The following is a 15552-nucleotide window of genomic DNA, read 5'->3' on the forward strand; positions in this document are numbered from 1 at the left end:
TTGACCTAGTTAGGCTCACCGATTCAAATCCGGTCACGAAGTTCACAACGGCCGGTTCTTTCATTCGAAACACAACCAAAGATACAGAAATTACCAAAGCCTCAAGTGCGTCGGAAGCCGCCAGCATGAAGTCTGGGCAAGTTTGTGTATTACCCATGATTCCAATGGTTGCAGAATCATCGCAGCGGCAGAGACATCTCTTGTTGAATTTAGAAAACTATTGCAGCACTGCCTCCGGGATCGGAGACATTTAAAGTTTCCCGCGCCTCACGAGGTTTTTCGCTGACTCCGTGACCTGTGCATCTTTGACCAAACGACGATGTCGTGTGATGATGTCACCACATGGCGTCATCCCGCTATGCACGGATTGGTCATTCTGTTAATTTGCGACGTGACGTCACCGCTAAAACAGCGTCATGTAGGCTTTTGACAAGACCTTTGCGTTCACACATGTTCTCCGAAAGCCTCGCGCTATCCTGGCGGATGGGAACGTCAACATCGTTTAGGTATTTCGCCTTGCTGGTAAACAGACAAAATGTGGGAATGCGCCATGTTGGCTTAATAGCTAAGGGGGCCAATTTCTGAGCGTCACGAGGCAACTTCAGTTTCCGGTCGTGGAGCTTGTATGATGGTGAGGGTGAATCGAAATAAAGCTCCCGTGGCGTTCTATGAATATCTGTGCGCTTAGAGACACCAGGAGATAAGAAATTTCTGAAGTGACTCACTGCAGCGGCTATCATGATCGCATCATCGTTTCATAATTATGACACAACCAGAATTAAAAATACTCGCATAATCCCCTGTGTACACACCTAAAACGATTGGAAGGCAAAAACCATCTGTTTTTGTCTTCTCACTGGAAGAGAAAAATGTGAAGCCACACTCCAAAACATTTCTGCCCCTAATGTGGTTCTGCATTGCCTTCAGTATCGGAGGCACCTCACCTGGTTCTGCACTGCCTCCGTGGTGAGCCCACCATTGACCAAGCTAAGATGCGGCACGTTAAAGAACTACAGGTGGTCGAAATTTCCGGAGCCCTCCACTACGGCGTCTCTCATAATCATATGGTGGTTTTAGCACGTTAAACCTCACAAATCAATCAATCAATCAAAGCTAAGATGCATGTGATGAGAAATCACGTGATGTCACGAACTTTGTGATCGGTGACGTCACGATGACGTCCTAGAGTGGCGTCATCGAGTGATGGTAATTTTTTAGCATCAGTCGCTGACGGCAGTGCCGGCGCTGGATGACAGTCAACTTTCACGTTTGAAGGTGCTTTGTAGGCTTTCTTGTTTTAAGAAGAAAAATAATTGCACAAGTTCGATTGAACATGTCCACATACGATTTTAGCAGCGGGCACTGTGTGAACGACCTGAATTATTTGCTATGAACGAGATATTTAAACTTCGCTGCTGTTCGGCTCAGTCGGCCAGACATTGACTTCCCTTTTTTTTCTTCTCTCAGGCCAACACGACTATGCAGAATAGCGCACTGTGGACGAAAATGTGTAAGTGCTGCGTTCCTGGCGGATTTCCTCGTTTTTATCCACGGCTTAATCTGACGATGCCCGTCCCTCTTGTTTCTCTGCCCTTCAATCTCTTCAGCTTGCGGAACGACCCAGTTCGCTCCACGCATTATAAATGGTCTCCGCGCTCCGGAGCACAGATACCCATGGATCGTAAGTTCTGCATAGTAAGTTTTCTCCGAAGACAATGGTTTGAAGCGCTCGATCATGTCCATGACCCATCGTAATAACATATTCACGATGCAGGGAGGGAGCAGGGGTGACTAGAACGGCGCACTAGAAAAGAGGGAGACAGGGCGGCCCACTACTATTGCAACTGACTTCTCTATTGAGGAAAAACATAATTATAACGTGGCCACACCAGATAAAAGCAGACGAGTCGACATAAAAAAATTAAAAACGTACAAGCCCCCAGCACCATTACTTTACTTGTCGTTCTAGAAAAACTACCGCACCCTCATGGAAATTAATAGATAGACATATCGGGGTGGGCGGGGCAAGGTTCCAATGGACATCCATCTATGAAACCTAATGACCAAGGGCGCAGATAAAAATTTGTTTGGGGAGCTGCAGGGAAGGGGGTCTCTAACCATACCTAATGCATGTGCATGCGTGCGTTTGTACACGTTCTTCTATATTAATAGCGGGGTTATTGAAGCCCTTCATTGCACTGGTTAGTGCGAACAGCATCATTACGGCACCAGCATCATTACGAACCTCCTAGCGCACGCTTCTTCCTATACCTCTTCACCTTCTGATTCTTTCCCACAACACTGTGGAATGCAATAACTATGATGGACGAGCATGTTAAGAGACTGAAAGCCACGCAACACAACGTAATTACTAATCATGGTACTAAAATCACATCACATATAATATCAACTAGTCACGCGACATAAACCACGTGACTAAAAGCAAGCAAGATCTAGTAACGTGGCTAAAATCACTGACCACGCAACATCTAGAAGAAGAATTATAAATTTAATCACGTGAATAAAATCTGTGTATCATCACGAGATGCAGTCAAAGTAAAATTTAGTCATGTTATTAAAACCCCGTAACGGCTAGTCACGTTAATGTAGTCCCGTAACCCCTTAAAACAGCTGGTCATGTGGCATGCTTCCACCTTAAACCGTGCAATTCCTTATGCGACTAAAATAACTTGACATCGCGTAACGACCAGTCACTTGATATATGTTCCCACCAAGAATCACATGACTGCTAGCGATGCGACTTAAATGGCGTAATATTGAATCGGATGGCTAATATCTCGTCATATCACGTAACTGGTCACTTAACCAAAATATCATTGCCATCTCCTGGTAAAGGGAAGCATGTGTAGATGCGAAGCAGCGGGTGCTAACGCTTACAGTTGCGGCGGCGTTGACGCCGACGCTCACCGCGGCGTCACGCAGGAGAGTAACCCGGGCAGGCGCAAAGCACGCAGTGATGGACCAGTGTCTCCTTCTGGAACATGTCGCTGCCAACGGGCAGTTGCGCACAGAAGATTCCGATTCGACACAGAGACCCACATTGCACGTTTAGTTAACGCACTCACTGCAATTTTCCATTGTAGAACAACGTACAGGAGAAATATCCCACTGGCACTACCTTGGAGGTCAATATCCTGTGCTTATATATACGGAGTGAGCAGTGAACGGTTGTGCAGCGTCAGCATTTAGTTTTTTTCAATCCCGAAATATCGCGATAGTACTGTGGCACGAACTTCCACATTTCATTGTTAACATCCGTAATCCGGTAGTATTCAGAAGCGAACTGAGCAACTTTGTGTTCTAGGTACGTTTTATTGCCAAGTTGCAATGTCCTTTTTATTTGATACCTATGTGCATTTGTTATAATATTGTTCTACATTATTGTAAACATAGACTGCCTTACCTGCAATATCTCCGGCCTCAATTGTTCATGACATTAACTATTGTTCAAGGATGTACCTTTCTCGCGAGATCTCTACCTCTGTTGATGAATATTCTAGCCCTCCCTCACGCAATAAAATCTGTCACGGGGGTGAGAGAATGAATGAAATAAATATATTTACAAAATATACAGGGAGAGTCAGAGGCAGCTGCAGCCAAGATAGAAGAACAGCAGCAACAACAACACGAGCACGGTCGCTTTCATCGTCTTCGTCGTCTATGATGCTCTTTCGTTGCCGATGTCGTGTAACATATAACCCCCCGCCAGTGGCAGCGCCGTCTCAGCGCCTAAAAGAGAGTAGGATCATATGCTGGTATGTACGGCTTGAGGCGGGTCACGTGGACGACATCAGTAGTGGGTGCGGACGGCGATGACTGACTGTCCAACGGAGAAATCTCGTATGTGACATAGGTAAGCCGGCGTAAAACCTTGTAAGGCTTCGAGTAGCGAGACAGGAGCTTCGAAGAGAGGCCAACGTGGCAGCATGGTGCCCAGAGGAGAACCAAAGAACCTGGAGAGTAGGAAACTACTCTGTGATGGCTATCGTAGCGGGCCTTCTGATAGAGCAGCGAGCCAAGAAGACGTTCCCGTGCGATTTGGCGGGCCACTTGAGCCCGAGCAGTGGCATCCCGGGCGTACTCTGTAACCATTTGCGTAGTTGATGGAAAAAGAGCTCGAAGGGTAACACTGGATGGTGGCCGAACGATAAATAGAAGGGGGAGAAGCCAGCGGTGTCGTGGCGTTTCACGAATGTTCACGAATTGTTCACAAATGTCACATAAGGCAAAGTACTATCCCAATCAAGGTGATCTTTGGAAACGTACGTGGAGAGCATTGTTGTCAATGTTCGATTTAGGCGCTCGGTAAGACCATTTGTTTGTGGGTGATAGGCCGTAGTGAGCTTGTGACGCGTCGAACACGAGCGAAGGATGTCACTTACTACTTTTGAAAGAAATGAGCGACCACGATCAGTCAGCAGGTGTCGAGGAGCGCCATGGTGATGAATTACGTCATGAAGCAAGAAGTCCGTGACGTCAGTGGCACAGCTTGTCGGTAGCGCTCGTGTGATAGCGTATCTTGTGGCGTAATCAGTGGCTACAGCTATCCACTTGTTTCCAGTGAGAGAAGTAGGAAATGGTCCAACGAGATCAAGACCGACGCGGTAGAACAGAACGGTGGATATGTCTATTGGTTGGAGTGGACCAGCTGGTGGCAAGGTGGAATGTTTGTAGCGCTGGCAGGACTCACATGCAGCAACGTATTGGCGCACAGAACGGTAAAGGCCTGGCCAGAAGAATCTACGCCGCACGCGATCATACGTGCGCGTGACCCCGAGATGTCCCGCGGTTGGGGCGTCGTGAAGCTGTTCAAGTACAGCGGAACGGAGTGTCGCAGGAACTATGAGTAGTAGCTCTGGTCCTTCGGCGCTCGTGTTGCGTCGGTAAAGAATGCCATCGCGTAGAACGAACAAGTGTAGCGACGGGTCTACGTGGGGCAAGCGTTGACTCTGCATGATAGACCGCAAGTGGACATCGCTGAGCTGCTCCTTGTGTATGTCGGTGAAAGCCGACATGGCGAAGACACAAGGGTCAGAATCACGTGCTGAAAGGTCAGGTGGGTCCATGCGATGACGGGATAGACAGTCGGCATCCTAGTGCGTTTGGCCAGATTTGTATGTCATGTCGAAGCTGTATTCTTGTAGTTTCAAGGCCCAACGGCCAAGTCGTCCTGTTGGATCTTTAAGGGACGACAGCCAGTACAAGGCATGGTGATCTGTAATTACCGAAAAGGTGCGGCCATACAAGTATGGTCGAAATTTTCCAACTGCCCAGACTAGTGCGAGGCACTCACGCTCTGTTATGGAAAACTTGCTCTCCGAAGGAGAAAGGAGGCGACTGGCATAAGCAATGACGCGATCCTGTCCTCGTTGCCGCTGGGCGAGAACAGCACCAATTCCATGTCCGCTGGCATCGGTACGAACTTCAGTATGGGCCGACGGGTCGAAATGGGCCAAGATGGGTGGGGAAGTAAGTAATGTTGTAAGGGTGCTGAAGGCATGGTAATAAGGGCTGCAGCGCGAGCACGAAGGTGCTAGAAGGCTGCAGCCCTTATTACCATGAATTCAAACCAACTAGCCCAAATAACCGTTCTTATTCAGTGATGAAGGCAGTTGCTTGGTCAGTACCCCAATAAAAAGGCATGTTCTTCTTCAGTAGCTCCGTAAGTGGTCGGGCAATGTCAGCAAAATTCTTCACGAGACGTCGAAAGCAAGAACAAAGGCCGATAAAACTCCGTACATCTTTTGCGGAACGTGGCATGGGAAAATCTTTGACAACTCGAATTTCGTCAGGATCAGGTTGCACGCCTCGGGCACTGACAAGGTGACCCAGTACAGTGATTTCCCGACGGCCAAAGCGACATTTGGAAGAGTTAAGCGGAAGTCCTGCTTTCCGGAAAACCTAAAGAACAGCCGTTAGGCGGCTAAGGTGGCTTTCGAATGTAGGTGAAAATACGGTGACGTCATCGAGGTAGCACAGGCACGTGGTTCATTTGTATCCACGCAGGAGAGAGTCCATCATCCTTTCAAATGTAGCTGGCGCATTACACAATCCGAATGGCATAACCTTGAACTGGAAAAGTCCATTTGGTGTGATGAATGCGGTTTTTTCATGGTCTCGATGATCGACAGAAATCTGCCAGTATCCTGATCTCAAGTCGACAGATGAAAAGTAGGCAGAACCACATAGGCAGTCGAGAGCATCGTCAATCCGCGGCAGTGGATACACGTCCTTACGTGTTACTTTGTTTAAGTGACGGTAGTCTACGCAGAAGCGCCAGCTGCCATTCTTCTTCTTGAATAGCACGACCGGCGATGCCCATGGACTGCAGGAAGGTTCGATGACGTCTTTTGTGAGCATTTCTTCAACTTCGTGCTGGATAACTTGTCGCTCAGCATTAGACACGTGATAAGGACGTCGTTGGATGGGGCTGGCGTCTCCAGTGTTAATCCTATGAGTTACAAAAGACGTCTGACCCAAAGGGCGGTCATCAAAATCAAAGATGTCGTGGTAGCATTTCAGCAGGTGCCGGATGTCAGCTGTCTGTGCTGGAAGAAAGTCCGGAGCGATCACCTTGTTGATGGTGGCATCCGCTGCGCTCTGCGAGGATGAAAACGGAGCAGAGGACGAAGAAGATTCGGCAATCAACGTCAAAACGGCAGCATCTATAGAAAAAACTTTTGCCAAAGTCATACCATCTGGGATAACTTGAGCGCACCAGCTGAAGTTTAGGATCGGAAGAGATGCTGTATTTCCTGTGACTGTCAAAAGTGTGTGAAGCACGGCAACATTTTTGGCCAGCAGAACGTCAGCAATAGGTGTCAACATGTAGTCACCATCGGGAACAGGAGGGACAGATCTCAGGTTCACGTAAGTGACGGCTTGAGGTGCTAGGCGAACGTGATCTGCAGAACACAGACGGGGTTGAGCTGGTGTGGGGTCCTCATGGTAACACGGTAAATCAAGTTGAAGCATGCCTGTTCGACAATCAATAAGGGCAGAGTGGGCGGATAAAAAGTCCATGCCGAGGATAAGTTCATGGGAACATTTCTCGAGCACAGCAAATAGCACTGTCGTGGAGCGATCAGCCACACTTATACGCGCGGAGCACATTCCAAGCATGGGAAACGTGCCACCGTCGGCGACCTGGATGAGTGGCACTGTGGGTGGCGTTAAAACTTTCCTAAGGCGGCAACGAAGTTCTGAATTCATCACTGATATGTGAGCCCCTGTGTCCACAAGTGCAACAACGGGTGTGTCATCTACTTCAACGTCAATAAGGTTGCGTCGAGTCGGCAGCATGGTCAGAGGATTTGGTGGGCAAGTGGTCGATGCAGCATCACCTCCGGGAGCTGCATCCTCTAGTTTTCCCGCGGCAGGTGGTCAGTCGGCGACGTTGGTCGGCGAAATTGGGGCGAGCGAGACGATGGGCGACGGGAGAGTGGTGAACGGGACTGGTGAGCATGCGGAGATGGAGAGCGACGACGATATGGCGGCATAGAAGGAACGTCTTCACTGGTGGCCTGAGGTGACTCCCGGTAAGTTTGAAAGCGTCCATGATCCCCCTCTGGCCAAAGGGGGTACCCATAGGATGCCTGATGCCAATACCACCGAGTGTTACAATGGCGGGCCACGTGTCCGATGGTGGCAGTTGAAACAAATCGGGCGGTCGTCAGCAGTTCTCCACTCAGCTGGATTGCGAGGGCGCGCCAGAAGGTTTGGCTTTGGGCATACGAAACAGGGGGTCGATGACGGTTGATTGGCTGAGAGGGAGCTGTAGTGCACTCGGAGGCCAGTCCAGCATTGGAAAGCTCTTGTCGCACAATGGCATGTACCAGTGGCACCATCTGAGGGCTGGAGTCACAGGCATGGGAGCACGTGGACGCAGGAGACAGAGCTTCAAGTTCACGTCTGATCTTGGTCACGTGCTCTGCAGTTAATGGCGTCTGTAGCGCAGGCCTGTCTTCGCACGACCAGGTTGCTGCTGTGTTTGGTAGTCGGGTGAAATTATGGGCGATACGTCGACTTTTTGCGGCCTCAAAACGCTGGCACTCCTTGATGATGGCATCGACCGTGTTGCAGTCCTTGCATATGAGAAGGTTGAATGCATCATCTGCAATGTCTTTCAATATGTGAGCTACTTTTTCGGTTTCTTCCATACCGTTGTCCGCTTTTCGGCAAAGGGCAAGCACGTCCTGTATGTAAGTCACGTAGGACTCTGATGACGTTTGCGCACGAGATGCCAACTCCTTCTTGGCCGCTGCCTTTCTGCCCACAGACTTGCCGAAAAGGACGCGCATCTTTTCTTTGCACGTATCCCAGCTCCCAATTTCATCTTCGTGGTTCTCGAACCACACTTTTGCTGTTCCTTTCAAGTAGAACAGGATATTGTCTAACATAAGAGTTTCATCCCAGCGGTAATTCTTACTTGTACGTTCGAACAACGGCAACCATTCTTCGATGTCGACATCATCCGTGCCACAGAACGTGCCAGGATCTTTTAGCTGCGGAAGCACAACAGTTGTTGTAGTCGCCTCGGCGGGAGCCGGTCCCTGGTTTGCCATGGTGGAAAAATCCAAGCGTCGGCCACTGCGGAGCTCCGTTATATCGTGTTGTACCCCGCACCACCACCAAATGTCACGGGTGTGAGAGAATGAATGAAATAAATATATTTACAAAAATATACAGGGAGAGTCAGAGGCAGCTGCAGCCAAGATGGAAGAACAGCAGCAACAACAACACGAGCACGGTCGCTTTCATCGTCTTCGTCGTCTATGATGCTCTTTCGTTGCCGATGTCGTGTAACAATACTACTCAGGAGCCTGTGAGGTCTCTGTAAATAAATAAATAAATAAATAAATAAATAAATAAATAAATAAATTTGCTAGCACACGCTGCCTGCGTCGGCATTGTGAGGCAAGAGATAGGGAGCGTAGGAAAGGATAGAGAGGGGGAGGGATGCGCATGCGCAATGGGTGTGTTAACGCCGCTGGGAGGGTTGCCTAGAGGAGACAAGTGGAGAGAGTAACGCACAGCTGTTGGAAAGATGGAAGGAGCAGAGTTGCGCATGCGCAGTGTGAGTGCGGACACCGAAGACGCCGCGTGACATAGGGCCGAGTAAGAGACGCTTCGCATGCAAAACACGTATCACATCAGAACTAGTTACGGCACTAATAAAACGTGGCGTCGTTTAATAGCTAGTCACATGACCTCGACAAAATTACGTAGTCATGTGACGAGTTCCAGCTAATACCTTGTAACACGTATCTAGAGTACAGAATGACCGAAACAGAAAAAAAGTCATTCTAGCCATACTTATAACTATTAGCCAAAGCTTAGTATCTCTAGTGATAAATGGGCATCACCAGCTTGTTCTTCCGTTTTCGTTTACTAGCAATAACCACGCCGAACACAAGCTCTGCTGCTGGTTCTAAACTTGCTCCAGTGGTGGAAGCTGAGCACATTTTTACACGCATGAAGAATCCGAAAAAAAATCGGAGGTGAAGTTTGACGAATTGCACATCTTGCAATTCCATCTTGCTCATGGAATTCGATCCGTGGGCAAGACCACTGGCCGTATTATTTCGGTTGCGGTCAACGCATTCCAATCGCGCGATATTGAAAATTGTTGTCGGGTGCTGAAATTCCGGTACATGATAAACTGTGCTATGTTATAAATAAATAAATAATTAAATAAATAAATAAATAAATAAATAAATAAATAAATGAATACGCAGTTTTTGTCCACTACAGATTGGCCAAAATAGTGCCATAGGAGAGATTCGAGGCGCTAGTACTCTATCAATGAATCCGTCAGCCCATTTGCAGCTGATTCAAAGTTTAATGACACTGTTTTCGCTGGTGATTTACGTTGAGCGCTTCATTTTTGGTGTGGCCTTTTTTTGATGCCTTCATTTTTGGTGTCATCTGTGCCGCATCAGCACAAACGCGTATCAGATGGTAGGCAAGTTCAGCGCCCTACTGTGTCGTCTTGCACTTACACCTAGGTTTTAACTCGCCGGGTCCTGTGCTCATGACTGGCGTCATTTTATTGGCTACCAGGTTCTGGTTCAAGCAAGAGACGAACCGAAGAGGCTCACCGGGATCTGCGGTGGCAGTATAATCACCGCAAGGCACGTCCTTACCGCCGGACACTGCTTGTTCCTGTAAGTGTGAACGCCATTTTGTACTCTCATTTCCAAGATTGTGAGGTCAACGCTTCCTGGCAACGTTAACAATCTATCTTTTTCGCGATGCCATGACGGAAGCGTGCTAACCTCGGCGGAAAAGTTGCAAAATGTCACTTCATCTCGAAGGCTTTGCTTCTGGCAATACCACTTGTCCCAGCCTCTGCCGAAAACCCTGCTAAAATGGCATAGGGAGGCACAGGAAAACCAAAGAGGTGGATCAACTAATGAGATCTATAAGATCCGCCTTTTCTCGGCAGAATCTGGATGACGACAGATATTGCTATTGCTCTCTAGTGTAATTATAGGAAAGCATAACTTTTTGTGCCCAACTCTATGAACGGCAGGCCTCGCTCAGTGTTAGTGCAATCTCAGATGCTCTCTAGTCCTCTTATCTATTCTTCTTTTTCTTATCAGCTTCATGCTCCAGTTTCATTTGGTATGACTCGAAGGAGCAGTGAAATAGAACTTTGAAATTTTACTACGAGCGTCAACGCAGCCATGGGCAGCGTTCTCCGCTCTCGGTGTTGTACGGCCACACTACTCTGGCGCTGGCAAAGCGGTCCGCCGTAGTCCGGGCGAAGCTCCATCCGGCTTACGACGACCGGACCCTGATGAACGACATCGCAGTGCTGGAGCTGCCGCACGAGCTAAACTTCTCGGACACCGTGCAGCCCGTGTGCCTTCCCACCGAGGACTTTCCCCCGCTGCCCGGAACCATCGGCGTCGTGGCCGGCTGGGGATACACGTCGGACTGTGAGTATAGCCGGCTGGCCCAAAACGGAATTCAAAATAATAATACATGAAATGCAATTCAAAATAATAATACATACATACATACGTTGCAAAAACGGAATTCGATAATAATACATGATTGATCCCTGCGTCATCGGAATAAGTATAGCGCGAAAGTAAACTGTGCCTTTACTGAAGTACTAGACGAATGCTTTACTGTTTATTGATATAAGAGAGCTTGCCAATTGTCTATAGGTAATTGGCAGCTATAGCACCATACAACCTGGGTGCACCCACGTTGACGCTTGGTGGCAGCAAAGACATGGTGTTACTGCCAGGTTATGACTATTCCAGCGCGTCACAGAGCTCTATTTTTAACATGGATGGATGCTATGAGTGAAGCCAAGGTACAGCTGAGGCTCAGGCTAAGGTCGCTACCTTGCGGTGTGTCAGCAGCGTTAACAAAATTGCACTGAATGGGACAGATAGTAGCGACGACATGCTGCAGGAGCTAATCGCAGAAGCCACGCTCATGATGCATTCATTGAATTAACTGCTCCCAAACGGCGACACAACATCGGTGACCACGGGCACTATGAGAGAAAAGTGCGAGATACAAAACGCACGTTTGTAAAGAAAACAAAGTGCGTAAACGTGACGCAGAGGATAGCTTGTCCGGCATTGATTGTCACGGACCGAAAGATCGTTGATTCGGCTGCCATTGATGTAACTTTTTTTCTTTGCCATCTGATCATGTGTATTTCTTTATGTCACTTAGGCGACGGAAACACGTCGCTGAAGTCTTCGAGGACCTTGGAATAAAATGCAGGTCCAATGCCAGGCATTGAGGAAGGGAAACGTTATTAGGCGACATTGCGCAATGCGATAGAAAAAAAAGAAAAGCATACCGATAAATAAATAAATTCATAAATAAAAATCATAGGTCAGACATGCACGCACTCAGCTTCACTGGCCCCCTATTTCCGATAGGTGAAGGACTCCCAATACATTGTCAACTACCCATAGTATTTTTTACCATACGAAAGTGTTTTTTAAACTGATGGCGTAATCAAAGGAGCAACAACAAGTAATCAGCACACTCACAAGCCCATTTATTTAATTGGCAGTATATTATTCATGCGGGGAACATCTTTAGGATTAATGTCGGAATGTTATTGGCGAAAGACTAAATTCTGCAGATGTCTGACTATAGTTCATTCAAGAAATGTAAGAGTACGAACAAGAGACCGTTGAGATAGCTATAATTGCGGGTGTTAAGTTGAGCTTTAGAAAGTTGGTATTTGTGTGATTTGTTTGCATTCTCTTGTGCTCGTGTCAGCATGACTTTTTCAGACGTGTGTACTTGCAGCTGGAAAGCAACACCGCAACCCGTACCTGCTCTTCGTCACGCAAGTCATCAAGCCACAGGAATACTGTGTGGCTAAAATGCAAGGCTACTTCTACAGCCCTTTGACTTCGTTCTGCGCCTACCGATACGGCTACGACGCCTGCCAGGTATAGACACGAGAGGCAGGGGGAGAGTAGCCGAGATAGGGCTACGGTAATATCTGGCGCAGTCGATTGCTTTTTTGGCTGTGGCCTGTTTCACACCGTGTTTACCACCAAAGAGCACAGCTGTAATCGCGGCAGTGTGTGTGATTGGTTGGCGAGATCACGTGACATCGTTAGATCTGACGCTATATATAGGTATAAAATACGCGCGTCAACACATGATTGGTCTTCGCGAGATCACGTGGTCTACAGGCTCAGGCCGCCGTGTTACAGAGAACGCCACGCGTGACGTGATTTCTGGCCAGGTCACGTAGTGCAAATCTGGCCGCCAGACTTGAAATACTTCACCTCACACGGCTTCACTCCACGCTTCGTTCCGTCGACTTGTTTTCGTATGCACCGCCGAACGAAACAACCACATACACCTCAAATCATCTCAGGTCCAGAACGTCTTTTCACGGCCGAAAATTACGTTTGCATGGGATCCTAATGAGGTGGAAGAATTTAGGAGATGATCGTCGTCATTCAACAAAGGAACAACCACGGCCGCGTCATCGTGCAAATTACGCAGACTAAACAGGAAGGAAGTTCCTACATGAGCAAGCCGTCTGTGCGCGAAATAATTGTTTTTAGAAGGCACTGCTGTGCGCATGCGGTGGCTACCATGACATAGCGACTGAGTCTAATCTTGCTCTTCTCTTAATATTCATTCCAACTTGTCAGTGTCAATCATTGCACGTCTTAACCCTTCCTTTTTATGCACGAAGCTTCTTATGGCGTGGCTTGTTCGTGCCCCGCTGTCGTAGTGCCTAACCTGTGGCTCATACCCGCATACCAGTGGCACATACCTGACCTCGGGCACATTTACGCATGTCCCCATGTTACGAAAAACGTAGCACGGCGTCGTTATCCCGCTCTCTGTGTTAACAGAGTGGTGACAGCAGAAATGGGGTACATATACTCTCTTATAGACCTCGGATTGGCCTCTGAATGGTGGTACTTGTATATGATGAATATATGATAAAAAGAAGCGAAATGGCGGTACTTGAAGTGTTCGCTAGATGGACGGATGGACGCACGGACGGATTTACAGACGCTTCGCCCCACTAATCATCATTCATTCCGTGGATATGCTGTGATTTTTCATGGGGGGGGGGGTGATGAGTTCTCATTGTAAGTCATTGCACATGTTGATCCTGGCAACCATCACGATTCCCCTGTTTTGTATATTCACTGCATGTTTTCGCAATAAACATCAGTTACAAGTAAGCACCTGTTCTTTCCGTTCTTGTCCACGTCGTTCATCTATAGCACTTCTCTCCACGTCGGTAATGAATGAAGCAAGTATCACTGTGCTTGTATGTCTGTGCCCAATGCACGAAGGCTGAGAATCGGATAGGTGCTGTGAGAATCAATATATATTAGGGCACACTTTTTTACTATAAAAATGTGAACAGCGTGCTTGCACACACCACAAGCAACAAGCAACGTAAGAAACGAGTAAACGAGAGTTTATTTCGGGTGACCCTAATGAGTTAATACTGCTGAACAATTCGATTCGAACAATTAGATTCGAACAATTCGAGCTGCGAGCAATTCGATTGTGGGTAACACTTCGCCACCTTCATGAAACTTTTATTTTGTTAGTACCCTTCACTATCCTTTTTGTAATGGTCAGTCGGCTTCTCTATTTGCATATATGTCGAACATGAGGATCGGCCGAGATATTTTCTAATGAATAATTAGCGCAAGATGTTTTTTTTTTTTGCGGATACAGTATCTTATGTCCGGGGAATCGTTTCCGATGCACACGTGCTACCAATTTACCGATGTTTTCGCTCCATAAGTTACAACTAGAGCAGTCAGTCACTCTATCTCTACAAACTAATACATGTTGCTTATTCATCTCAGGGTGACTCCGGCGGTGGCCTGATGGTTCTGCATGACGACCGCTGGTACACGGTTGGTATCATCTCTTACGGCATCGGCTGTGCTACGCCGGATCTGCCGGGAATATACACTGACGTCACCAGATACGTCGGCTGGCTCCGGCACGAGTTGCGAGACGAGCTGTGACTAACAGTTTAGCGTGTGCAGTCACGCAGGCTATATAGTATACATGCAGCTTTACTGGACGTCAAGTATTTAGTTTGTGTGAACGGCACCATGTGGCGTATTGACATTATAATTCTCAAGTCGCACGGGGAAGAATGCAGTGATATGACAGTAAATAAAACGGAATCAATATGTCGCGTTTCTTTTTATAAAAATGCGAGAGCTATAAACCGAAACTGGACTAAACTTAAGTAATAATAATTGTGCTTGAACATCCCAAAAACCACGATATAGTCGTTAGGAACGCCGAATGGCTCCCGTAATTTTGACCACGTGGGCTTCCTTAACGTGCACTTAAATGTAAGTGTGTACGCGGGCTTCAAGCAATTCGAAATCCGCGACTTTCGGATTGGGCGGCCGAACACCATACACACCCGTCTGTACAGCTTTCCCTCCATTACCGACAGGGAGGCTGCGCCCTCTAGCTGACAAACACGGTCGTGGTGACTATAGACACAAGGACCAGCGTGCTCTGGAAGTCGCGGAGGCGTTTGAGATGATAAAAAAAGAAAGATACGTGCGTGAGCTGGCCATCTAACGCTTTAATTGATGAAGAAGTGGTTTTATTGGAAGGTGCGCAGTTGCCTTAGTGCACGCATAAGTTCTTTTCTTTGTTGGTCATCTTTGGGGCGCGTGCTCTTTTGTTTACCTTTTTCCTACCCACATATACCTGTGAATTTTTTCGCCATTAAACATTCAGTTGATGGACAGTGCTCGTGTCGTTTTCTTGTCTCGCCCGTGTTGTGTTTGCGCTGGTCATCATCATCACAACCACTATACTCCATAGCGGCAGACCGCGTGCGAAGCTGCCATTTTTCTTCTACGACGACTGTATATAATTTATCAATTTATGCCAATACCGCTACTGTGCTATTCGGTATTGACAGCTACGTGCCACTTCACCGACGACTTACCCCCGTATTCACAAACACTCCTCCACTCGACTTTCACCCTTCACTTGACAGAGTTGAGCACTGCGCCA

At 47.7% G+C, this 15552-nt stretch overlaps 1 protein-coding gene across 1 annotated transcript; it reads left to right on the forward strand.

Annotated features, from left to right (window-relative positions):
* The first annotated feature begins 1470 nt into the window (after positions 1-1470).
* Positions 1471-14702, forward strand: LOC119172837 (serine protease 33). The gene is made up of 6 exons (XM_075893585.1): positions 1471-1510; positions 1608-1681; positions 10084-10187; positions 10708-10964; positions 12313-12458; positions 14367-14702. The coding sequence occupies exons 1-6, from the start codon at positions 1480-1482 to the stop codon at positions 14529-14531; spliced, it is 777 nt and encodes a 258-aa protein (XP_075749700.1). The 5' UTR covers positions 1471-1479; the 3' UTR covers positions 14532-14702.
* Positions 14703-15552: the final 850 nt, after the last annotated feature.

Source organism: Rhipicephalus microplus, chromosome 4 (assembly GCF_043290135.1).
Source record: "Rhipicephalus microplus isolate Deutch F79 chromosome 4, USDA_Rmic, whole genome shotgun sequence".
Classification (NCBI taxonomy): Eukaryota; Metazoa; Arthropoda; class Arachnida; order Ixodida; family Ixodidae; genus Rhipicephalus; species Rhipicephalus microplus.

Excerpts from the sequence above, each read along its gene's own strand:
- LOC119172837 (XM_075893585.1), top strand. The coding sequence starts at position 1,480 with ATGCAGAATAGCGCACTGTGGACGAAAATGT. Across the intron at positions 1,511-1,607 it reads CGCACTGTGGACGAAAATGT|CTTGCGGAACGACCCAGTTC; the intron begins GTAAGTGCTGCG and ends CAATCTCTTCAG. Across the intron at positions 10,965-12,312 it reads CTGGGGATACACGTCGGACT|CTGGAAAGCAACACCGCAAC; the intron begins GTGAGTATAGCC and ends GTGTACTTGCAG.